Consider the following 27,484-nt stretch of genomic DNA (forward strand, 5'->3'; position numbering starts at 1 on the left):
AATGGGTTGTGTTTATTGAAGAGAGTCCTGCTACTAGCAAATGGGTTTACTATTGGTTGAATAGAGTCCTGCTACTTATGAATGGGTTCAGTGTTTATTGAAGAGAGTCCTGCTACTAGTGAATGGGTTTACTATTGGTTGATTATTATTTGTACGGCTGAAAAAAAACTGGTGCGCATTGTAATGTTTTGATGATACAATTTTTCTTGTTGAAATGTCTAAATAAATATGAATTTGCCTATAACGTATAAGTGGAAACCTGGCAGTATGTTTCTGGGTAAACAAATTCCCTAAGAGGATTTTAATTATAATAATAATAATAATAATAATAATAATAATAATAAACTGTGGAGAGTTCTATGTTGGGTTGAAAACCATAGTTGTGTCAACCATAACTGGATCTGTCTTGTTATATAGGTACCACAAATATTGGCACAAAATCTATATAAATTATGAGGACAAGGTAATACATGAAATTATCAGGAATTGTATTATTTAACTGTTCATATTTTTTTTGGAAAATGTTAACAAAATCATACTCCCTGAATCTGTTCCTAAGGAAGCTACTGGTATATGTAACTTGGAGTGGATCTATGACACTTGCCAGGCAACACGTATAAATAATAGTAATTAACTGGTACTATTTTTATTCTCAATGTCAGCAATCACCAGTTAAACCAGCGTAACTTGGTACATTCTCATAAAGCATGAAACTGTTCAATTCAGGTCAACAGCGCTTTGTTTTCTCTATTAGTTTAAATATTTCTAATTCGGCTCTTTTATTTAGGGCCTATGTCGTTTTAATTAGCTTGCCCCTCTAATTGTCAATCAGGTTCTTTGGTCACTGTCAAGGAATCGGAGCTACTAAGGTGCAACAGAATTGCCATCTGTCTTTAAACTTCTCTTTCCATATACGCAGGTCATTAAATTTACTACACTAGAAAGCCAGGTATATACCGATATCTAATAATAATGTAAAAGGAAAGGAAAAGGATCTAAAAGGTATTAAAATCTCCGAACTAAATTCTTGTGTCATCGTAATACTTACTTTTGTCTACATAACTACATGAAAGTATTAACAAGATGTGATGCAAAGCTTCTGAGAACTCGTTTATAAAATAACTTTAATTTATTCCAAATTACAGTAAACACACACTTATTAACATAAGAGATTTCCAATATCCACGTCTCAGTATATTCAAGCATCACAGTCACGTGTGATTCTTTCATTATAAATATTTACCACAGAAGTTTGTAATATGTTGCATCCCTGTGGCCATTAGTACCCAAAATTCATAACAAAACTGGATCAACTTGGATATAACTATAAATATTATATAATTAAAACTTGAGTTCAAAGTTATTTTAGAAAACAAATGAAATAGTTCGACACCTGACACTGATTATGTACAATCTCTTCTCTTACAATGCGTGTCTCAATTGGTAAATCTGTTGTAAAGGAGTAAATTAATAGCCAAAGGTGAAAGGGAAAAACGTTGTCTAGCTGAATGTACCGGTAGTGCCTTGTGAGGAAATCTGTAGCATACAAATCTCATCCCCTCTCTGTCCTCATAGTTCGTGAACTCACGCTACTTCTACTAAAGGAACTTGTATTTATATTTCAGTATTTGTTAATTTACTGTCTTCAGTCATGGCTCGACAAGTTGCTGTGTTTGATTCCAGGCAGGGAATTGTAAATTTACCTCCCTTTCACAGGAACTGGGTGTTTCTTTGTCTCGTGTTTGTGCTGTGTTGCTTTAAGCAGTGTTAGTCACAAGACTAGAGTGAATGTGCGTTAGTTCAAAATCTTCACACGGGTGAAGACTGAAGAAACCTTGAAGTACGAGTATAGCGATAGGAATTTGAGATGTTTAAAATTGTGACGAGATTTTTTTTAATTGTTTACAAGACTGTACAGATTTTGAGCGTTCTGTTCTCAATTTTTCCCATAATTCATGAAATTTTAGCATGATTTTAGGAGCACACACCGCATTGTAAGAAAAACGACTGCACATCAATGCAAACATTGAAAATGTATAATAAGTGCATATTTCTAGTAACTTCAAAAATTATTACACAAGGTGGACAACTTCCTCCATTTGCTTCAAAATCTTCTGTTCACTCGTGGCTCCAAGCAGTCAGCAGCTCCTGACAGAGTCTGTCTAACAAAGTCTGTTGGGCAAAGCTATTTGCAGCATGCTTCAGACTCTCGTAAGGAGCAATGAGATGCGAGAAGCGAAAGAGAATAAGGAGTGTTATTGAAATGCAGAAAGAAGCCCATCTTTATCCAGTACTTGCTGTACATTTTGGTATATAAAACTAAGATAAAAAAAGTTTTGCGGAAGTATTGTCTGCAAAAAAGGTATCTTGATGTTTCGCAGTGCTTTGATTGGTGAAAATTGGAGGCCCTGAACTATGTGCTCTATATAGTTACCTCTTTTCGTTGCTCAAATGGACTCTTCATTGCTTCTGTTCTTGCCGACCGGAAATGATTCCACAGTGGTTTATCAAATGAAACACAGACTTCATTTCACATAATTGTTTATTTATCTACTGTACTCAGAAAATGGGGAGGGGCATTTTTATTTATTTTTTACTGCTGTCACTTCCATCGTGTTTTCCTATGTGTACTAGATGAAAGTGGTTTATACCCGATGACGCATCTGAAGGAGTAATATCTGCCACGTAACTGTGTTTAAGGAGAGGGGATGCCATTTTCTACCGAGTTTCAACATTGTGAAGACACTTCAGGAAATTGACAAAGAACTAACTGATATGGAAATCTAGGCGGAACGTGAATTGAAAACAAGACTAACATCACAACAAACTCACAACTTAGAAACTCCGCAGGAATGTAACTTTTTGAAACCAAAATTCAAGAAATAAACAAAAATCATTGCCAAGACACATTTAGATTTCCAACCTATAAGTTTGAACAGTATAAAAAAAAAAAGTGTGAAATGTCTTCACAAACAATTTCAGCTCATTCTTTCAAGATATTTTAGTGTTTATTTCACCGAGGGTAGAAGCCACCTTCCTTAGCATGAATGCAGTGACAGGCACACTAATGTGCGACTCTCTTGCATTAGGAGGGAATGCGACAGGTGATCAACTTTCTTATCCTCTTTTTTTTTTTTCTTCTTCTTCAAGGGCGGGAATACAGTACAGGATAGAATCTTCACTCCACCTTAAATGCAGTATACAGGAAATTTGGTATAAAAAAGTTTGTTCACATGTGAAATATTATCTTTCCATTACACTGAACCGTTACTCAAAACAACCATTTTGAGCAGCCACCGCACCCGACGCACCGGTGACCGGGTGAGTCCTTCACAACATGGTTAACTCTTTTGGCTATAGGCAGGATACGGAGGACACCCGGAGGGGGTCCCGCAGTCCTCCCGTGCGGGGATGCGGCGCTTCGAATCTCATACTCGTCCCACATGCAAAATATCTTGAAAGACTTACACATCCTTCTACATAACCTCATTGAAAAATAAAGGCATTTCAGAGTTTGGTGTAACCAACATTTTATCCACCCATTGCAGATATTAACTTCCACAGAGAGCGGGTGTGCCTGCAATGTGTCTCACACAAAGCCACACCCCGTTCGTTATTATACAAATTATTCAACAACAAGGAGAAAACCTAATGTTTGAAAAGATTCTTCTTATTCATACACACACATTACATTTTTTACACCCATGGTTGGCAGCTCACGTGTTGACATTACTTAAATAGTCAATTAATCCAAAAATAAAAGTCTCGTCACATCCATTGTGCAGTTTTCTCCTCATTCCTGAATAGGCTAATCTGAATTGTAAAGTCTAACAATAACATAACAAGGTACAAGTAATGGTTATAGTGAGGCTTAAATAACAATCATCTAAAATATCACAAAATTATTGATAAAATGAAAAAATACTGAGCCACTGTCATGTCCTATGTGAGATCCACTTTCTCAAAAGTGACTCTTTTGTTTTCATTCTCTTCTGATCTTCAAAAATAGATTCAACTAGATACAGTACACTGGACTCAAAGACAACCAGCCTACAAGATAAGTGAGGAGTGGGAGAGGGTGGGGTGGGGTGGGGTGGGAGGAGCGGGCGGGAGAGGGGAGCGGGAAGGGGAGGGAGTATGCTCAGCTATGTGAGAATTTTAAACACAAGAAATCCTTACAGCCCAGAGTAAAGCTCTCAGGAAAGCGACGTCCCACCCGAACGGAGGGATAGCCTGAGCATCATACTTGAGGCTGGGGAGGACGAACTAAAGTATGCATGACCTAAACAAGCCGCTTGCAGGGTTGCCACAAAGCAAAAACGTTGTAAAAACTTACTCTCTATGTATCCAATATGTACAAATCGTGGTGTACAATCCTTGTCACCTCCTTTCTGTAGAATATGTTTAAACCTAAGCTGGTGTGTTCTATGCTTGGAACGATGCACCACCGAATAGCAGTGGTCGAGTGGACATTAGAAAAATCATCACTTTATCAAATCGGAGGGGATCTTCTCAAACCGCGAGTTCGAGAGAGCATCGGATAGAGTACATTGTATGTAGAAACAAACTCTCTGCGTGGAGACGTTAATTGACATACACATACCTCGCCAACCTCACACATCTAGGAACTTAAAACAAAGAGCAGAGTATTCATAACAATTTACCTTTGAAAAGATCCTCTCCTCCTCACCCCACCTGGAAACGAACAACTCCCGATTTATATGCTCCATTCAATCCCTCGTCGGGTATATTTAAGCCAAAATAATTGCAATAATAAAAAGTTCATATTTGTATCTACAGAATCGTTTGTTCGTTTCCCGGTGGAGCAGCAAGCACATTAAAATATATATCTAAACGTACTGGATATACTGGTAGCCTAGGAAGTGTAGTTTTTGAATAGCTATGAGACCTATAGAGACATTAAGACGAGTTGTCCTCTTTCCTCGGAAGCAGTCTAAGCATGCATGCATGCACTGCACTATACAAGGAATAATATTGAGAAACTAAACAATCTGTGGCTGGGCCGTTAGTCGGATCTAAGCAGACAGAAAGAAAGCTAACAGCTACATCATCACACCTAATAGGTTACATGCAATGTAAAATGCAAGGGTATATATTGCTTCGAACAAAGCATGTCCATTCTTGAATGAATACGTTAGTGTTCCTTTAACTATTAAAATGATTACTGAGGGATTACATTGTCTACTGTTACATCGCTTGCTAACGTACATCTACATTATAAACTCTATGATAGAAACCTTCTGCTGCCAGCTCGCGTCGGCCGGCCGGCTGGCTCCGTCTGTCGGGTCTTGCCCAGTACCTAAATGGGGGCGGAGGCATTCTGTGGATAGCAAGAATGGAAGTGCTTTGTTTTTCAGTAAGCCGCAGTGAGGGGTGGATGGGGGGTCTCTCCGGGCCTCGTCACCGAGGTAGCCGTCCGTTTCTGAGGGGGCTATCGGTGCCGGAAAAATCTAACTGCGGACAAAAGCCTGCGATGCTCAATTTATTTTTTTTAATTATTTTGCGTCCTGTTTCTTTAGGCGTTCGTGTCTGGGATTAAAACAAGCTGACCGAAGCCTATATGACGTGATAACATCTAGAAGCTAGCAAGCGGACTCAAGCTAACCCTGCTCTGCCGGAACTCTGCCTAGACCTCGACTGGAAGCTCTCTCTTCTATATCTTGGTATTAAAGGGAAAGATAGATCCATCCATCCGCTTCGATAACATGGCCTAAATCTATGTCTAACTCTCGAATAAAAGTAACATCCACTTTTAAAACCCATCCGACCTGTCCACCCATCTTCTAACATACTATATACATAACATGTTCCGTCTCGTAACAACACCGATGGGCACGGCCGCACCCGAGCCAGCCAGACCTCCTCCCTTGCCGTCCGTCCGTCGTCCAGTCAAGACAAATATAAACAATATAATTATTTCCGAAAACAAGAAGAGTTTACGCTTTACAATCTAGATACAGAGCATTACCCTTCTCTCTCTCAAGATCCTTGACATTATCACATTCATTTTTACAACAGATCTAGTTTATATACGTGTGTAGCTTACGTATGTACAATAATTTCTTGCATCTTGCCCTTTAATACCAAACGCCAACTTCTTCAAGGTTGGGGCAACTTTGACCGTTAACCGACAGAATCCAACCAAAAACAACACACTATCGAGCCTGCTAAGAAGAAAAAACCTTCGCCCTGACCTAACTTTGATTCTTAAATGCTGTACAGGAACATTTACTTCAGTTTTAAAAAAATGTGGCACTTCTTTCGTCTGAGAGATATCACGGAGTACAGTACAAGCATAGTGCAAACAAGACCGCGTTCAGTGCGAGGCCAGGGGGTCCTGTCTGCACTAAATATGTTTGTAAGGGAAACATCCAAATACGTTTTGTCACAGCCTCTAAGGACAGAACACCGGTTAGAGACTGAGTTACAATCACTCGTTTTGACTAGAACCAATCAGGATTTTCGTTCTCGTGCATATGGTTTGGCAGAAAACAAAATTTTCAACAATTAATAAAAATCACAGGTGACATCATCTCAACACCATGGCAGTGACCTTATTTTTGCAGTCTTCCCAGAGGTTTTCTCCCTGGCTTTTGATGTCCGCAATTATTGTATGACGTAATATTTCCCCTCTCGGTCGTTTTAGAATATATCGTGAGGCTCTGCCAAGCCATACCACTTACAGTGAATGTTATAACAAACAGTTTTTGAAACGTGTTGACTCAGTCTGTAACTTTTCAGTGCTGAAAATCCCCATCTGTCTCACTTGCACCTTGCTTCTTCCTGTCAAGCCGCCCACCGACGGAAACTTGCACGAGTCCAGCCTGTTCGTTCTGTGGGGGCTCATAGTACGTACTTCAACACCCAGGAGCATATTCGTTAACTACTAAATCTACTTTTTGGGGAACGATACAAAACAATAGTTTTGTCGATCGGCCCTTTTTAAAGGGATTCATTTTTTTCTTTGTGTATTACAAAAAGAAACTAGGACAATGAGTATAAAAAACCTTGCCGATCCTCCAGGTTCGCGGACCACGGTGCTCCTCACCTTGCCACCACACGCCACAGTCACCTGCTCGAGCTGTCCGGTATCCTATACTTACAACTTTAGATAATGCAAAATTAACATTGTAAATCAATTAATATATTTTTGTCATTTTATGACATAATAATTATATAAACCTTATAATAAACAAGTTCAATTTGTTTAAACAACAAAAAAACTCTTGAAAGAGAAAGAGAGAGAGAAACAGACTCGCTGGATCAGTGTAAACTAGGAATTAAACCCAAATACTTGTTGGCAGAGCATGCGATTTGGATTTCCCGAGGAGACCGTTACGCTGGTCCTAAGTTGTCCGGCGGATGCTGCTACAATGGCAGCGGAAGGAGTCGTTGAAAACTGTCCTTGATCCTCCACCTGTGCTGCCATCTCGTTGGCCGGGGGCAGTGGAATGGGTATGTGGTAGTATTTACACAATGGGCGTACACATTGCCCCTTCACTGCATCCCGGCACACCGTTACCTTCATGTCCACAACCTCCACATGACCTGCAACATAAATACAGGACATTTGGTAAGTATGCAGAGAGAAAGAAAAATCTAATCAACTGTGTCATCTAGATCAATGTTCTTTACTGCTGGTCCACAAAATTATATTGCCAGTCCACGGAAAATTGATAGATTCAATTATTTTAGTATTTGCTGCATTTTTTTTAGACTAAAGTGAAAAATAAAATTAAACAAAATGTTGTTGTTGTTGTTGTTTTCTAATGCCAGGCGTTTGACAGTAAAGTCATTTGACCTCTTGCACTCCAATATTTTTCAAAGATATTGTCATGACCAGCCACTGAAGCACAGATTTTGAGGTGTTCCGAATCCATTTCTTGGTTTGAGTTGCACAATGGACAGTTAGGGGACTGATATATTCCAATTCTATGCAGGTGTTTGGCCAAACAATCATGGCCTGTTGCCAATCTAAATGCAGCTACAAACAAAATGTAACTCTCGCAATGGAGAATGGAGAAAGTTACACAACACAGAACTGCACGCATTGTGTTCTTAACCTGACATAATTAGGAACATTAAATCCAAACGTTTGAGATGGGCAGGGCATGTATGGGTGAATCCAGAAATGCATATAGAGTGTTAGTTTGGAGACCGGAGGGAAAAAGACTTTTGGGGAGGCCGAGACGTAGATGGGAAGATAATATTAAAATGGATTTGAGGAAGGTGGGATATGATGATAGAGAATGGATTAATCTTGCTCAGGATAGGGACCAATGGCGGACTTATGTGAGGGCGGCAATGAACCTATGGGTTCCTTAAAAGCCAAAAAGTAAGTAAGTAACTCTCGCTTACAAATTCGAAACAAAGTTACTAAATCTTTTCTGGATATCTGTGAATGAAGAATACCCGGATCTCAGCAGAAAACGTTTAAAATTACTGGTAACTTTCAACCACATTCACATGCGAAACAACTTTTCTGACCATTTCTGTAATTAAGGAAAAATACAAGAATCGAATGGACGTTGGTGTCGCACTATATCTTTCAGTCTCAACATCTGAACAACGAATAGAAAAGATTTTGGCAAATAAACAACTGCAGATGTCGCATTGAGTAAATGGTAGTGACTGAGAAAAAAAGGATAAATTGTTTTTGCTGATGTGATTGTACAATTTCGAATTTACGAGTAAATACTGTAAATTTTAAGAATGAATAAACTTTAAAAAACAACCAGATGCAAAATTTTTCCCTATCTTTCGTTGTTTCGTAAGTATCAAAAGGATGAAGAATGCTGATCAAGATAACACATAATTTCTTATAGGTTACATGTCGTGCATTATGAAACAATTTTAGTTTCTCATTCTTGACTACCTACATTACCTAACCACATTCTTACAGTATATTTCACATTCAATCTTTGTTACTTCACTCTCCACACACCTGAACGCACGAACAGACTCGATAATTCACATGAAATAGCTATTTATAGAAGAACAGAAATACAGTACATATTCACTGTTAAATGCAGCCCACTTTGAAATTAGTGAAAATTAGAAGCTGCCCATGCTTGTTCCGGCATGTACTAGCTTCAGCAAACTCCAATCTTACGGCTCATTGTGCAGAGGGAAGAAAAGGAACATTTTAAACAATGAGGAACCATTACCAAAGCTGTGACAACTCTGAAACAACTACCCTCCAAACTGTAAATATTTTGATATGGAACAGTTACCACAATCTGAGGGCATGGTTTATTATTTAGAAACAAGCTATCCACAATAACTTTTTTTTTTTTAAATAATCATATGTTATTAAATGAAAATCACATGGAAAGTACAAGGCAAGTCAATTCAGTAAAATTTTCTGAATTGGAGTTTGAAATGTAACATATCAGCCAGCTGTGGCTTAAGGGGAGCTGAAACTTTTACATCTTGTTATTCAATGCTTTCTCTGTCCATTAATAGTACATTATGCAACGAGCCTGTAATGGTAGTAATTAAGACGCGAGTATGTTTATGAAACGATCGCAAGTGAGTTTCATAATTTTCAACGAGTGTCTTAATTACCATTATAGGCAAGTTTCATACGACTTTTTATGCTCGACCATATTTCTAACTTGAAATTATTCGTAAGTATTTATGTTATTACCTGACTGGGGAGCGGAACTGACCTTGTGCAATATCTCGTAAACTGTGAGATGTGCGCAGATGCGAAAGTATTGATTTTTTCCGAGACACAAATGTCATTGACCTTGATATAATCTAGAGAGTAAAATAAACATTAATCTTGATATAACCTTGAAATTGATTTAATAATAATAATAATAATAATAATAATAATAATAATAATAATAATAATAATAATAATAATCCGTGGCGCTACAGCCCGTGAAGGGCCTAGACCGACCAGCTGGCTGCTGGCCTCACGCCCACATGCCGAAGCAGAGGTGGACGATCATCCAACCAGAATGGAGGTATCGTGTGGTTAGCACTATGATCCCCCCCCCAGCCGTTATAGCTGGTATTCGCAACCGGAGTTCTCTACCAATCGTAGCCCCCCAAGCGCATCATGATGCTGGATGGGCACTGGTCCCATACACTGGCCGAAATTTCACGAGAAAATTTCTTCCCCCATGAGGAACCGAACCAGCGTGCATTCTGTAACGCGAGTCCTAGGTGGGATGCCTTAGACCGCGACGCCATGGTGCGGGACATTTTCCAGTTATACTTTGTACATTCCATGTCCCCATAAGAATAGTCAGTTTCCTTAGCCGTTGTCGATGTCCAAAAAACCGTCTTTTTTTCTTTGGATTAGGCAACATAGCTTAAAAATTTGAAATTGATTTAGACATTGAAAAACGAGATGACAAACAGAATTTATTTGAATATTATTTACAATTAACGCTGATTATTATAGTAACAGAACATAACCTTCTGCGATAGTATTGGATTTCCAGCCTCCGTGACGTTTCGCTAGTTGTCTTTCGATTGTATATCCGAGAATAATCGATACTTGCGCTTTCATATTGCTACAATGGTGTTTTCTGATTGGTGGAACACCTGAACTTTAATGAATAGGTGTACTTTAATGAGGTCCATTAAAGGGTTGCTACCAGGTGTATAATTACTACATTTCGACATGGTCGAGCATAAAACATTTAAGTTGATTTTACTCCCATGATGCTTTGCCCCTGACATAATTTTACATTTAATGCAAAGGACATCAATATGGCAATATGCAGTAAAAAAAAAAAAAAAAAAAAGAAAAAAAAAAGTTTCTACATGGAATAGGTTTCACATTGAGTGTACTTATAGTTTGAAAAATTCCGAAAGGAGATAAATAGGTCAAGAAAAGAGGACGCAACCGAAGTGTGACTTGCATAAAGTTACAAAACTACTTAAAAAAATAACACTTGCCGAAGAATTGAATGCTAATATTTCATAATATTAAATTTAAAGCGTCACTGCACATAAATCAACTTTTTTTTTTTTTAATTTAAGTCACTGTGTCGTATCTGTCCCCTGAAAGAGCTAAGAAGCTAAGATTTCCTGCAAATAATCTTACATTCTTCAAGAACATGTAATATAAATCTGAGTACCGGTACTGTATTACAGACTCAAAGATGGCTTAACTATGAAGTTCTAAATTTCTTTTGTGAAGATTTTACTAAATTGACTTAACTTGTTCTTCCTGTATAGTCATCAAATGCTATTTCAGATACTATTAAATGCCGTTTTAGTTATGTGTATTTCTGACTTAAGCATTTTTTTTCAGAATCCATAAAAACGTATAAATGAAGTTTCACTGCACCTATTACTTTTCTCTTTAGGAAAATAGGCACGAATGTTAAGTCACATAGATTTTGTTTTAGTTCAATAATGCGTAACAAATGCGTTTATAAAATGATGTCATAATCGTACTACTACCTGAAGTACAATGAGGCCCACTTCACTACGGGCAGTGGCTAACTCAAGGCTAATTTCGGTATAATTTCAATAATTTTACATGTAATTATTGAAATTATACCGAAAGTAGCTTTGAAAATCAAAAGTGACTATGCTTTCTTCTTTCTCCTGCAAAATCTTTTTAAAAACACATAACGGATTTCGGAGGTATAACAATATATTATTATTATTATTATTATTATTATTATTATTATTATCCATTTGGTAATTAAAACCATAGACTTCGTTAAGAGACACAAATCATACACAAACATTAACAACAAATATACTGTACAAAGTTATACAACAATATCAATATTAAAATACTCATTCAAACTATAAAATGGATTATCATGTAACAAATCATACGTTTTTCATTTAAATAATTCAAGTTCCATATTTTGTATTTTAAAAGGAAGTTTACCATACAATTTAAGACAAATATTTATACGATGCTTGAATCTTACCAAGTCTGACATGAGGCATATGAATTTGATGTGGATTCCTGATACGGTAGAGTAACAGTGTATGTTTTTTGCCTTTGTTCAAAATTAAGCCTATTTATAGTCTTTTTGATATATGAAGAATGAAGAAAAATTTTGATATAATTTAGAACTTCATAAATATGTATATAAATTATAAATAGTCATGTAATTTTTTCTTGTTTGAAAAGTGGCTTGTTGGAAAGCACATCACGATTATATTGAGTAATAATTTTAATTCTTTTCTTTTATAATAATAATAATAATAATAATAATAATAATAATAATAATAATAATAATAATAATATTTTTGGAATTTTAGTTGCATTACCATTTACTTTATATTAATAACCCATATCTAAAAATGCTTTAAAAAATACTATATATATATATATATATATATATATCTTAAATAGTGTTGAGGTAATTTATTAATGAAACGTATCATCATAAAACTGCAGAAAACTTTTCACAGACATAATCTATAATGATATATGCTTACACCAATTATTCAATTTAGAATCCAAATACAATACAGTCCACACCTGTGGAGTAACGGTCAGCGCGTCTGGCCGCGAAACCAGGTGGCCCGGGTTCGAATCCCGGTTGGGGCAAGTTACCTGGTTGAGGTTTTTTCCGGGGTTTTCCCTCAACCCAATACGAGCAAATGCTGGGTAACTTTCGGTGTTGGACCCCGGACTCATTTCACCGGCATTATCACGTTCATTTCATTCAGACGCTAAATAACCTAGATGTTGATACAGCGTCGTAAAATAACCCAATAAAATAAAATAAAAAAAAAATACAATACAAGAATATGAGCTGCCGCCAAGATGGCAAAGGAAGCTTGAGCTTTTAAGAAAAGAAGTATTTTCCGTAGACCTTCTGAAAAAGAATTAAGAGACTAGTGAAGTGTGGCATTGTATGGAGTAGAAATATGGATATTACGAAGAAGTGAAGAGAAACGACTTAGAAGCATATGAAATGTGGATATGGAGAAAAATGGAGCATGTGAAATGGACAGATCACAACAATTAATATAAAACCAATTAATATAAAACCAGAACGAATTCCCCTTTTCGTATGATCAGTAGCCATTACAGCATTATTACTATTATTATCGCTACCAGTACTTGCTGGAGCAATTACTATATTATTAACTGACCGAAACGGAATAAGAAATGAAGTTGTGCTTGAAAGAGTGGGTAAAGAAAGAATAATACTGAAACTGATCAGAAAGAAAAAAATAAATGGTGAACGGGAAAAAAAGTTCGTGGCAGAAGAAGACACAAATGATAGATAACATTAAGATATATGCATCGTATGCAATGATGCATAGACAAAGAGAACGGAGGAAAAGAGAAAAGACTGGAAAATTCTGGGTTTGCAGTAAAAGACCTGGCCTTTAGCAGAAAAGTATGAATAAAGAATGGCATAAAGGATTTTCTGGTTTTACTTTAATTTTAAGACACCAATATTACCGGTATATTGTTTGTTAAAGAATAATAGAGAACATTGCAAGGCTATTAAGTTTGAGTCAGATCTGCACAAAACATTCTTTCTGATCCCACAACTAACTTGTACATTGACAGGTATCGTTTACAGATAAGATATGAGAGTCCTTGTTATGAGTGTACACTCCACCTGTTCCAACCAACAAGTCACTGTCGACATACTTGGACAGTATTTATGCTTATTAAGATTACCAGAAGTATGTGGACTGCACACGATGTTTCTCTGCATAGAAACGAACTAGATTCGAGATGAGAGACACTGATATGGCTACTGAGTGAAACTCAGTTAGGAGGGAAGTTAAATAAATACACTTTAAAACGAATATTTCATACGAGTATTTATTCAATAATCACAAACAACAAAATGAAGAGTAGTGTACGTCTTTCTTGTTTCTTTTCCACATAAATAGCTCAAACATTAATCAAAGTGTGATGCCAATTTCTACACACGTTTTATTTAATGAGTTATTATTTCATGTATGAAAGAAATCATTAATCAGGGAGTAACTAAAAGTTTAGTTCATAACGTAGACGATTTAACAAGCTATCATTTCATACATGAAGGTAATCATCAATCAGGAAGTTACTAAAGGTTTCTTTGGTTCACAACACATTTTATTTAATGAGCTATCATTTCATGTATGAAAGTAGCCATTAATCAGGGAGTTACTGAAAGTTTCTTCGGTTCAGAATACATTTTATTCAATGAGCTTTCATTTCATATATGAAAGTAGTCATTAATCAGGGAGTTACTAACTTTTTTTGGTTCAGAACACATTTAATTTAATGAGCTACCATTTCATGTATGAAAGTAGTCTTTAATCAGGGAGTTACTAAAGTTTTATTGGTTCAGAACACATTTAATGAGCTACCATTTCATGTATGAAAGTAGTCTTTAATCAGGGAGGTACTAACGTTTTTTTGGTTCAGAACACATTTTATTTAATGAGCTACCATTTCATGTATGAAAGTAGTCTTTAATCAGGGAGGTACTAACGTTTTTTTGGTTCAGAACACATTTTATTTAATGAGCTACCATTTCATGTATGAAAGTAGTCTTTAATCAGGGAGTTACCGGTACTAACGTTTTTTTGGTTTAGAACACATTTTATTTAATGAGCTACCATTTCATGTATGAAAGTAGTCTTTAATCAGGGAGTTACTGAAACTTTCTTTGGTTCAGAACACATTTAATTTAATGAGCTACCATTTCATGTAAGAAAGTAGTCTTTAATCAGGGAGTTACTAACGTTTTTTTGGTTCAGAACACATTTAATTTAATGAGCTACCATTTCATGTATGAAAATAGTCTTTAATCAGGGAGTTACTGAGAGTTTCTTTGATTTAGAACACATTTTATTTAATGAGCTATTACAGTAGTCATTAATCAGGAAATTACTGGAAATTTCTTTGATTCTGAACATTAATTATTTAATGAGCTACCATTTTACATATTAAAGGTAGTCATTAATTGAAACAATGTTTCTCTGGTTCAGAAATAGATTATTTAATTACTTATGATTTCATATATGAGAGTATTTTAATTCAATTTGATAAAATGAGAAAGCACGCAAAGAAGGAAACAATAAAAAAGAGGAATACAGTTTAGTTGCATTTTGAAGTAAAACGTTTCTAGTTACAGAAATGCAAATTCTATGCCCCTCATGCAAAATAAGTTACTTCTATAACGTATGATTTCCGAAACTGGTAAGAATAAAAATTCAGAAACTACCAAAACCTCTAATTCTATAACTTTCATAAAAACTGTCATGTGAAGAATAAATGAATCAAATGAAACAAATACATATAAGACGTCTAAAAATTGAGGTTCCTGGTGTTACTTCCCTCCCTGGGGAAGTTTTTCTTGGATTCTGTCAATACTAAGAAATCTCAGTGTAAGATAGGAATACTACACTTTGGTGTCCTATTTCCTGCATCAGCAATGAAGTGGTGTAATAACGGCAGAGAACTCAGTGCTTTGCTTGTCCAAAGGTATTTTATATGGAGGGAGTGGACACTGCGACCATACAGTTCACTTGAGTGAAGTATCTCTTCTGAAACGAGGGAATGAGATGAGAATTTAATCGCCGAATACGTAGCTCCAGATGGCTGAGGCGATCCCCAAACAGTTTCCAAATCTATGGACCGATCCCATAAGCATACCTGACGTGTGGTTTGCCAATCTATGTCTCAAGCATTGCTAAGGGAAAGCAGTACATTAGCTGGTTATTTCTATTTAGTATTACTGAAGTTTGTATGTCACTCTGAATTAAATGAGGGAGAAATCAGACTGAAACTAGTGTTGAAGAAATAAAATTTGTAAGGTTAGGGAAAACATAAGAACTATTGAGTGAAAAAGAAAAAAATCATACTTTGATCTTGTGCACCAGGGGCGGCTTTCGAAGAGGGGCTGCGGAGCTGCAGCACCCCCAGACATTTGTAGCTCTTGTCTCGTTTTATGTTGTGAAAAACATTTATTATACAGTCTCTATTTATCAGCTCGAATTTTTAAAAACATTTCGCTCTCAATGACATGCACGCAATCGTTACTGAAGTCACTTCCTCCCCTGGTGCTGCCAGAGCGAAACCAGAGACAAGGACTATAGGGTGAAGCCACTTCCTCCCCTGGAGTTGCCAGTCCCGTCTCGGATGCTTTGCGCATTAGTTTTACCCCTCCTCCCTGCTGCCCCTTGCCATGAATCCAGAGTTTCCAGGCGCTGCAAAATTTGCAGCAGTTTGTCAGTAGCGCGCAGTTTTAAATACATTTTCTTTAATGTTGTGAGTATAACAAGTGCAACAATGTTTAATTCTGTACAATATTTACAGTTTATTTAGTTCAGTACCTTAACAATTCAGGAGAAATGTGAAATTAAGTGCCCATCAGTTGAATCTCATAATGGAAAGAGCCGCTAAACAAAATACAAAGGCTCGCATATTTTTTGATAATTTATCCAGGATCCCTGCTTTCTTCTCTCGATCTCCATACAGTCTGTATTAGATTAATGTGTTTCAAAGACAATTCCATCAGCTGGGGCAACAAGATGGATTTAAAATAAGAACAGTAAATGTTGTTCATGAGAAGAAGGAGCCATTGCTAGAATGTTTTCAAACCATAATGGAATCTAAAACATCTAACATCACAATAAATGAGGCAAGCGCTCTGTTGCGTAGCCTACTCTTGAATATCCTGAATTCAATTTCTGGCTCAGTAATTTTTTCCATTTATTGATGTATCATGTGTGTGTGTGTGTGTGTGTGTGTGTGTGTGGCCAGTTAGATATTTCTAAGGTTCAAATCTGCATATAAAAAATTAAATTATGGTTTATTTAACGACACTCGCAACAGCAGGGGTTATATCAGCGTCGCCCGGAATTTTGTCCGCAGGATTCTTTTAAATGCCAGTAAATCTACTAACATGAGCCTGTCTCATTTAAACACAACTTACAAGATAAGGCGCATGGAACTAATCTTTAAATAAAGTAAGTTGCTTGGTTTATTGTTTTATGCAGCCCCCCCTTAATTCAATACCGACGAGCCGCCACTGTTGTGCACTAAAGTATCATGCCAATCAATTGTGGAGAAGGAATCTGATTCTGTATTGCCTAAAGACTGCTCACAACGAGCTGTGCCTAATAAACAACTCACCAGAACGATTTCTTACCTTCCTGAAGATGTACAAACTTGCAGGCTGGGCGATTACAGAGTTGCCGGTTAAAATCTTGGCACACCGGGAGGGTGTCCAGTAACTGTAACAGGAAACGGCACCATCTAAACCTTCGGTTCTGTAAGTCTGTCAGAAGTTAAGTGAAGTTAACTAAAAATTTTATCTCTTTTGTGGGGGCTTGTTTAGGAAAATGTACAATTGGATATGCAAAAACAGTAAGAGGGAGCCTCACAAAATAAATGCATTTACAGCGCAGCAAACCAAAATATAACTGTGCTCCGCTTGTAAATTGTTATTCACTACACTCTGAAGAGAGACTTACAATTAACATGCATTAACAAACAAACAAGCATACAGCAAAACTTGTCATGAGATGCATCTCTCACATGCGAGTATTTGATCCAGAACCTGTCTAACTTCACCAAGTTACTGTTAATTGATCTGTATATCACCAAAACCACCAAAGTATTTATTTCATGCTTATGTTTAAGAAAGTATAATTTAACTACACAGTAGAGTGAGACAGACAGGCGGGACACACAAGACACAGCTCTGCTCGAGAGGGGTATCCGAAAGTGCCACGCCTGCCGGCATCACATTGCTAAAGCATCAAGAATATTAAACTACAGTATAATAAAAGCTCAACTACCTGTCCGTGCTCATCTGTGTAGACCACATACGGAGCATTTTGAGGCACCGTGGCTATAGCTTGGTGCCCGAACCGAACCAACGAACGTCATGCAACGTAACAAGCACGTGGCGGGCAGGCGTACGTGTGAGAAGGCAGCGGTGCAGGCCAAGGGGGGAAAGCACAGCCGCGGGCGGGCGGAGCGTTCGTTACCATTTTGCGTTTCCCCACACCGCAGCACATTCCGAGCGAGCGAGGTTGGTGTGCACAAGTCAACGATCCACAGCAGACGATTATCCGTTCCATTCCATCAAGGCACACCATAGTTTAAACCACCGACACGCACACATACAGCACAAAAGAGATCCAAAATAACAGTTTTGTTTTCAAGGGACGACAGTGAACCACCACAGAGGAATTTGTTTGGTACAGTGGGATGTTGTCATGTTCCAGTGACGGGTGTGATTGGTTTGGTAGTGCGTTGGGAAATTATTATTCAGCCAAAGTGGATGAAAGCATGTAAAAAAAAAAAAAAAAAAGAGAGATAGCAGAAAAATTAAATTACTGCATGCTTATTGTTGACGAGATCCAAACAGTTCCACCAACCTGTATATATTGGGGGTGTCGAACTTGTTGTGTTTAGTGGAAAGGGAACAAGTACAGAGAGGTGCAGGACGGACTGGCTAGGACAGTCCATCGCCACACGTCTCTGAGCTCTGAGTAGTCAGTATAATCTGTACATGTTTGTAGCTACTACCAACATAAACGGAAAAAAAAAAAAAAGATTCCAAAAGAGAATTAGCTACAAGAGCACATTTTTAGGCCCCTCCGAACAGAAACATCAAGCCATGCCAAATCGAGAGGCTCTGGGCTGCCTACGTCAGCTGAACATGGTACACAACACATGTAGACAACTTACTGCAAAATTTCACACAATTATTTAAGATAATGACCAGCCGCAGGTTTAGCATGTGTAACATTATGCAAGAGTGGGGAAGTGGAGAGAATACTCCGCAGTAAACCCATTTACACAATTACGTAACAAATGGGACAGACAACCTGAAAAGAAACGAGCTTTCATTTCAATTTCGAACAAAAACAGTGAAAAAAGAAAAGTTACATTGGAGATTACATCTGACTTCAAAAAAAGAGTAACCACAACAGTTCCTGATATACATAATCTTAGTCCTTACAGATCTTTGGGATTTCAATTGTATATTGTGCCCATTGTTTTGTTTAATGCATTTGCTAACAACTGTCAACATCTCCACATTACGTTTGACTTGTGTGAATGACGTTCCATCTTATATACTGTACATATGATCTTTCTCATGCACCAAGTTACATAAAGTTTGTGTAAACGGATTCTTTGTCGAACTCCTTCTCTCTTCCCTGTGCAATCTTGTGGAATGTTACATACCTTATCGTGCTTGGCCAGTATACACTACTTGCAATAATGTGAACAACACACTGTATTCAGCTGTAACATGCAGAACAGTGCAATTAAAATACGTATATATGTATTTATGTAGGTATAATATATATAATAGCCCAGATGCTGGTGTTTGCAGCTCTTCTGACTTTTTAAAGAGAACAAATTTGTTATCACTACTTGCATTTGGTTTCTGTGTGGCTCATATGCACACCCACACCTAACACACAACGTCAAATACACTGGCTGCAAATATAGGCAATCCAAAAATAAGTTAAGCTGTTAGCTATGTGCATATCTAAGTATTACTCAATTCTTGTACGTTAATGTGTTGTGGTACACATCATTAACTCACAATGAGGAAGCTGATAAGTAAGGAAGTCTCATTACACCCTCCGATCTCATTTATCCTTTCAGAATATAAGACACCTCATTTGCAGACATCAGATCACCAAGCGGCATTGGTCCAAGACTCTGATGTCCATATACACTAATAGGACTTCACCCCTTATCTTTTAACCCTTTCCTATCCCCTGCAAAGACGTCTTGCGCTTAAAGAGAACACAGTATAGCACTTCTAAATACTTGCATAGAGATTCAAGGTAATTATAATTTCCACCTCGATTAATTTTCAATTGAGAAGATTAATGTTAGAAAAGAAAAAGGATTGGAAAGGGTTAACTTCAAAGTTTCAACATAACACGTATTAAATTTTAAGCTTCTATCTTTCTAAGAAGAAAGACTTGCATTCACATTAAAATGACAGCCTTCTCAATTGTTAAAATATGTAAAATATCTAGAAACTCGGGGAATGGACATCCTATTAGGCAAGTGTAATGACATCACTGTAAAACAAGAGTTTAGATGAGTAATATGATTGATTTTGCATTAATATTATAATACGAAACAAGTAAATTTTATACAATTCTGGTAATAAACTTGTTGTTTCTGCAATTTATTTGGGTTTGCAGCTTGAAAACTACAGTAATAACAAGTTTATGGTCTATGCAACATTACTCACGTAGGAAGCTGTAACACGAGGATGAAACAATGCCTCAAAAACAATTCTGTGTCCATCAAATAAAGTGCAATGCAGAGAGGGTCGTGTTAGGCACATGTGTTACTGGGCATTCTCTAAAAAAAGATTTGTGAACAGCAACAGAGGAAAACATTCCATTAGGAGCTCCAACTGGTCAAACAAGACATGCTAAATACAGATACAATTGCACTGACCTCAAGACTACATTACTTATCAACCGTTTCAAATGTAACATTTCAAAAATGTACAGTCCACAAAGAAAGTTAGCACACTTTTTATAGCAACAGATCGAGAAATTGCATTCAGACCTTGTTAAGCAAGGACGAATCCATGTCCATTAATTTGGAAGTGTAGAACGATCCAACAGGATTCTTGCATTCTTAGCATTTCAACCAAGTCGATCGGGGTTCTAAGGCACGGCCGTGTACAGACTTTTAACTGTTCTAATTCAAATTTTAGGAAAAGTTGCAGAACCAGTCTTTTAAAGATGTGATAAGAATGCAAGAAACCTGTGTGACAGGTCAGAATGCAACTCCCGGTGGCTGGCAACACTGCGAAGCAGTCTCATGTTATAACCCATGTAAGCTAGCCGCCAGCCACTTTCTGCCGCTTCCGGCTGCCTGTCTGTCTCTCAGCTCTCCCTTCTCCCTGTGAAGAAGCAATAGTCTGCTGTACCGAGATGCAATCCTACACAAAGACTACAGGGTCACAGCAATCAATACTCAATCAGGCTGGTTCGGTCCTCTGAGTACGGGACAGGACAGGACGGGGAGGGACTGTCGGCAGTGGCGGCAGTGGCAGTTAGTGTAAGAAGAGGATTCTATCTGCCTTACCTTATGCAGCAGCATTACAGAGATGCGGAAAAGGGTACAGAACACTGGAAAACTAAAAAACCAATTTTCCAATAGTTCTTTTTAACAACTAAATGCTGTAGGACTTTCTGAGGGAGAGAGAAGATTGAAAAAAGAAGCATTAATAAAACAAATAATCATGCATTTCCAAGCATTATTATTACAAATACTGGCTGGTGTTTGTTGTCTGTTTCTTTACATACAAAGATCAGCAGGATTAGACAGTACAATACACAGTTGTATGGAATACAGTCAAAACTCAGTGATGGCTATTGCAAATAAGCGTGACAAGTCAGGCAGATTGTAATAAAAACCCAAATCCTTTAAAAATCAGTACAGGACAGTAGCAGAAGGCACTTTCTTCATATGCGTTGGAAATGAAGCTAAATAATGATGTTGCAGCGTGTGACCAACGCCTTCTGAGCTATCCTCGAGGGCTATACAGTGTACAGTGTGGTCGTTCGAAGAGTAGTTAGCCAGAGACTTATCTTGTTTAAAAATGCAAACAATTTTCTTTTTATAACTAAATATTATAATACACATTTCATATTATATATTGTGTAAATTGTATCTTTATAAGTTCTAGTTAAGAGATATTAGTAATGTGATTAACCACCGCTATCATTAACGATCAATTTAAACATAGGTCGTGAAGACCGTGGAACATTCAATTAAAAGTTATCATCTAGTTCATTACTAACATAGGAACACTGAATACAAAGAACTGTATGCGTTCGTCCACTTAGTGTAACTATAAACATTGTAAAATCAACAAACAGCAGTTAATCGTCACATTCAGCAGTCCACTTGCGGAATTGCCCAACAAAACCAGGAAGACATACAGTTCTCAAGTTCATGAACTACAAATATAAAAGCTTCTACGTAACAAATTGTGAATAAGATAAAGATTCCCATACAGGGTATGACTAAAAATAACGGATTACACAGTAATACAGCTACAATAAGTAAATACACAGCCAGATGTTAACAACTGGCGAATGCGAATGGAATAAGTATAACACAGGAAACCCTTGTCGGCTCTCAACATTCTCAGCCGAAGGTGTTCCTGGGTTAAAGATCCAATAAAACAGAAGATGACACACTACAGTGGCACTAACTAATAGCACTGAAAAGTATACAATGTTCATAGATCTACTCCATGCTATGCTGCTACAGAATTTTATGAGATGGAATTTCCCACTGCATGCCTAAAAAGTTCTCTTCCTCAGGGTAACTAGGTACTTACAACTTAACAAAACGGAGTTGTATCCCGAGTATAAGTTGTAGAGGTTAAACCTCTGCAGTGATAATAATATTATTATAATAATAAAAAAGCTTTCTCATTTTTTTTTAGAGTCCACCAGGCTCCACCATGTCATCTCATTCAAGGAACTGGGGAACTGTCCACTATCCCTACAGGTTATGTTATCACAGCTTGTTACTGGTGTGACTGCGAGCGATGGAGCTCCAAGCTCCCCCAGACGGCGCGCAACTTGCTCCCCCACACTCAGGCACTCGGGTTTTGGTCCTCTGAACGGCGGCTTACCCGCACGTTAGCATTAAAATACTGAATAGATTCAGACAATAATTTTGACTAGAAAGGAACTTCCTCAAAATAAAAAAAGAACGAATCGCCGAAGGTATGGATCAAGAGCGTTTAGGTGGTTTTCATCTTCTTGTAGGGTTGGAGGGTCACGCCTGCGATGATGTTATTGTTATTGTTGGCAGTGGTGGCCAGGGGGTTATACTGTGCTATCATGTTATTCAAAATTCCATTCCCGACCATCGGTGTGGGGGGTGGTTGTGAGACCATAGCATAGGGGGTGGCGTGCACGAACTGGGGGCGCAAGAAGGAATAGGGTGAGACAAGAGTCGCAGTGGTTGGAGGTGGAGGGACACGGTTGTATGCCAGCAGACCCGGCTGCAGTTGTGGCGCAGGGGTAATGCTCAAGCTGGGCACCTGTGGGGCGTAGCGCGGTGGGGGCGGCAGCACGGCCATGGCCTGCTTGTTGAGAGCCACTCCAGTATAATTGAGGGCCATCAGTGGGTTTATGTTAAGCGGAGCGGACGCTGCCGCAGCAGCTGCCATTTTGACAGCCTTGGCATAGCTCTGCTGTGCAGCCTCTTTGGCAGCGGCGGCGGCGACGTCTGTGGGAGTGACGGCCGGGGTCGGAATGGGGGTGGGAACCGAGACCGGGGTGGGAGGTGGCACCGACACAGATACCGCGACCTGTGGGGGCTTGCCGCCGCTCTGGGGGAGCTTGTCCGTTGCAGTGTCCTCCAGCTCTGTCACCACCACCTTGCCCACTTCTGCAGCGCCCCCAGTGCTGCTCGCCACGGAAGAGCAGCTGGGCGTGGCGGGACTTAGGGAGGAGCTAGTGACAGTTGCGGGGGGGGTCGAGTACTCACATGACACCGGGACAAACGGAGGCTGCTGCAGCTGCATCAGCTGCTGGTACGTCGTTGCGTTGGGTTGGTACACGGGCATTCCAGACTTGTCGGCGGCTGGCCGCTTGTAAGGGACCATCCCGGGGAAGGCCTGCAAGCAGAGACGGGCGTGTTAGTGCATCACGTTGTCCTGATATACATGAAGAGCAAGGATGACAAGAGAAACACATCAGCTCAATTCATTATGCGACAGTAATGTTAGACATCGTCACGAACGGAGATTCTCTGTGCCTTGCATGCAGTTCTCCTTTAGTCAAATTCCTGTGACATATGTTCAAAACATATTAATGAATGTTGTGTTATCTTGCTGATAAAAGGCAAAAGGTTTGTGATGCATCGAAATGTACTGTTCATTCACTATTTTACAGACAGTAGGAGTGAGTTATGTAGAGTCAGAAAAGGGGCCAAGGGGTTACGGTCTATACTCATGGTTTCCCCTGTTTGACTGACAAATTGAAGAATAAAATCTCGACCTCAAAAACACTTAAAATAAAATCTTATGAAGGACTGTGACTAACAATGTCATTTTCAATATCAATAATAATCACTACCAACAGCATCCTCTATGCTATCAGTAGCAATCTAATTTTGTTTATGAATGCCCTACCAATTCTGTCACCAATTCATTTGTGTGTGACATTAGAGCAACTTTAAAGCATTATATGTAATATTTCTAAATGTATTTTATACTTTTTCTATTTCTCTAAAACTTTCTTTAAAAAAATCTGCCTTTTCTTGACTCTAGTCCTTGATGTTTTATTTAGCAGATAATATCTATGGTGACAAAAAACTCTTCCAAAAAGCCTATCGTTCAATGTATGCACATGTGTAGACTAACACTAATTTGAAGAGGTGTATCGATAATGTGACAATGGATCTTTCAATGGAAATAGGAACAACAAACATCAAAATTATCGAGAATATTTTTTATGCTTTGGATTATATTCATACCGCAAAAATATTCAGTACGGTATATTATAAAGCATATTGACAGTCCAGTTACAATATAAAACACACAAATCGTGCACATATACAATCTCCTTGTTTTGCAGATGGCATAACCTATTTCAGCATTAAATAATCTAATTAGATTATAATTTAGCTTCAACATACACTATTACACCAAAATCCTTCATAGGCTTTCCTGCAAGCACTGTAGGCTACTCGAAATACTGAAAGAGAAATCCCGGGGGACTTTGAGTAAGGCATCAACTAGGACATAGCCTCAATTCCTCATTTCAGTAAATCATATGATGGTGGCCAGGGTGCGAATTAAGATTTCTGATGGGGGGGGGATAAAATCCTAGATAGAGAATACCATACATAAAATTATTATTATCTTCATTTGATACCGCTCAATGCTTGGTCACACTGAGTTGCTTGTCTTGCATCTTGATTATAAAATAATTATATCCATGAGCAGGTTTAAGATAAGATGTGTAATTCCTAAGTTATCGAGTGTTGTCGTCTTGCCGGTGATGATAACACATTAATATTATTTTATTTGTTTACTTTATACTGTACTTTATAAAGTATGCTTGTAATAAAACAATTATATTTTGTGAGGGGTGGGGGCAGAAGTTATCCCTGGCAGAGATGTTAATATGAATTTATGAGAGGAGAATAACTTCCCAAAAGGGAGAAATCCTCCCATCTGTGTCTGTATATTTCATATTGTTCTAGTGTGTTTAGTTTCTGGCTTTTTGGTTGGATGTGTAGTATTTCCAATATGAAATATACAGACACACGAAAACACACCCCAACGAAATTCTCAACACACAACTCAATTTCAAAACACACACACATTCTTTGACTCTACACTATACCACACGAACGCACCCTCACAGGAAACAGAACAAGAGGCGCGAAGACCAACAACGACCAGTTCTGAAGATGACCCATAAATAGGTCGAAACATGTAAACGAGCTACGTTGAAGTTTAACACAGGAAAGTCTTATCATACATATTCCGAAGTGATACAGTGTTAAAAGTTGTGTAATCAAGATGTATAATTATGCCATATTCAATGCTGGGAAAGCTTCAGATCCTACAAATACAGTTCTATTAATTTAAATAGGTAAGCAGCAATGTTGAAATTATTCCTAATTTTAACATCCTCCGCTTTGAGATTTCGTTCTAAGTTATTTATGAACTCATTAACATCTGTAACTTTACATAATTGATCGTAATGAACAGCTTAAAAACAGTGTTGTATCTAGTTCAATGTGCAGCAGTATGTCATTTCCGGCACTTTCTGAGAAGGAATAAACATTTCAATTAGAATATATGTGATACTGTAGAATACACGTGAGTCATTCTCATCAGACAAATGCACAGACATTAGCACTAATTTATGAAGTAAATTTTACACTCAAGGATGAATAAAATTATACTCTGCATCCTACATTAATAATAGCAATTTAATTTACAGAAAGAGAGTATACTTGTTCCTATAATTATGAGTAATCAATTCACTCCAGTGTATTATTAATTACATTTATTTACATCTCTGCTGGTTTTGTGACTTATGTGAAATGTTATTATCGCACTATGTATTGAATGTGTTTCTCTTGCGTCTTTGTTGCCTTCTACATACAAGTAAAGAGTCCAGGCACACAGTAACATGTCATCACATTTAAATGAAGCAATTACAGATAAGTAGTAAACAGTTTTCTGCACATGGTTACACAACTCTTCTCAATACACATGGTAAGCCCTTGTAACTGCTTTCAGAAAATAAACATGAGGTAAGTAATACTTAATAAGTTATTGTGGGCGAGGCATTTGCTTCCTACGTCCTCCTTTCCCTCTTCTCCTCTGTTCTTGTTACAAAAATACTGTTAAATTTATAAGTGGAATTTATGAACGAAAATGCAGTACAGAACTATTAAATATACAACCAAGTGGAAGAATTTTAAATAAAATATTTCTGTAAAGGACACTATTTCTACTTTGCTGGTTATATTACTATCCTATAAACTTAAATTAGCAGAAAACATCCTCGAAATTCTTTAGGATGGAGGAAGTTTGTAGTGTTTCAATATTTTTAAACTATAACCACACAATTCTTTACAAGTAGAGTCCGGATTTATATGCAAAACTGACAATGGCAGCTGCTGGAGGGGAATGCTTCTTTAATGAGTTTCATACTATTATTTGGCTACAATATATGAGCCGTTCAGAGCAAAAGCGGTGTAAGCCAAAATTGGATAATGAGCTTTAAAGTAAAAATTCTGTAAAATACAGTGCAAAGTAGCAATTAATATGTCGTTCTTGCTATCCACTGATTCCTAATAGTTTAAATAAAGTGAATATTAATTGCTACTTTGCGCTGTATTTTACAGAATGTTTACTTCAACCCTCATTACCCATTCTTGACTTACACCACTTCTGCTCTGAACGGCTCACATACTGAAAACATTTCCATATATAGCATGTCAGTGCCTGCTTAGATGTGTCAGGACGGACAATAAAACATAAGACTGCCATGACAACAGACCTGATCACCACTCCCCCCCCCCCCCCCCACTGTTGAGACTATAGGCTCATGCTTGGGAGGAATTTCAAAAGTCTGCTCGATGATATAAATCTGTCTATTCAGGCAAATACATGTTTTTTAGTTGGTTATTTAACGACGCTGTATCAACTACTCGGTTATTTAGCATCTATAGGATGGTGATAGAGAGATGGCATTTGGCGAGATGAGGCCAAGGATTCGCCATAGATTACCTGACATTAGCCTTATATTTGGGGAAAACCCAATCAGGTAATCAGCCCAGGCGGGAATCGAACCCACGCCTGAGTGCAACTCCGGATCGGCAGGCTAGTGCTTCAGCCGACAGAGCTACACTGATGGCTAAATACATGTTTTTCCTGTGCATGAAGTTATAATATTCTTATATGATATTTGACTTTTTATAACAAGCAAACGTTCCTATGGGGGCATATAAAAAAGTTAA

At 37.8% G+C, this 27,484-nt stretch overlaps 2 protein-coding genes across 17 annotated transcripts in view; both read right to left on the reverse strand.

The window, feature by feature from the left end:
• Positions 1 to 2,524: 2,524 nt before the first annotated feature.
• On the reverse strand, positions 2,525 to 17,970 carry LOC138705619 (uncharacterized). The gene is made up of 4 exons (XM_069834220.1): positions 17,883 to 17,970; positions 17,776 to 17,834; positions 17,124 to 17,208; positions 2,525 to 7,569 (listed from the first exon to the last, which is right to left on the reverse strand). The coding sequence occupies exons 1-4, from the start codon at positions 17,968 to 17,970 to the stop codon at positions 7,295 to 7,297; spliced, it is 507 nt and encodes a 168-aa protein (XP_069690321.1). The 3' UTR covers positions 2,525 to 7,294.
• Positions 17,971 to 21,216: 3,246 nt separating this feature from the next.
• Positions 21,217 to 27,484, reverse strand: part of LOC138706600 (muscleblind-like protein 3) — a 1,567,271-nt gene continuing 1,561,003 nt past the window's right edge. For all 16 annotated transcript variants that reach the window (XM_069836101.1, XM_069836103.1, XM_069836099.1 and 13 more), the window contains one exon: positions 21,217 to 23,615. In XM_069836101.1, coding sequence (XP_069692202.1) covers positions 22,734 to 23,615 — 882 coding nt within the window. In that variant the 3' untranslated portion in view covers positions 21,217 to 22,733. The remainder of the gene's footprint in view (positions 23,616 to 27,484) is intronic.

This window comes from Periplaneta americana, chromosome 9 (assembly GCF_040183065.1).
Source record: "Periplaneta americana isolate PAMFEO1 chromosome 9, P.americana_PAMFEO1_priV1, whole genome shotgun sequence".
In the NCBI taxonomy this organism is placed as follows: Eukaryota; Metazoa; Arthropoda; class Insecta; order Blattodea; family Blattidae; genus Periplaneta; species Periplaneta americana.

Coding starts and splice junctions, on each gene's coding strand:
- LOC138705619 (XM_069834220.1), bottom strand. CDS start 17,970: ATGGTAACGAACGCTCCGCCCGCCCGCGGCTGTGCTTTCCCCCCTTGG. Junction 17,835..17,882: donor CACGTACGCCTGCCCGCCAC/GTGCTTGTTACG, acceptor TCGGGCACCAAG/CTATAGCCACGGTGCCTCAA. Junction 17,209..17,775: donor ACACAGATGAGCACGGACAG/GTAGTTGAGCTT, acceptor TTCCTGTTACAG/TTACTGGACACCCTCCCGGT.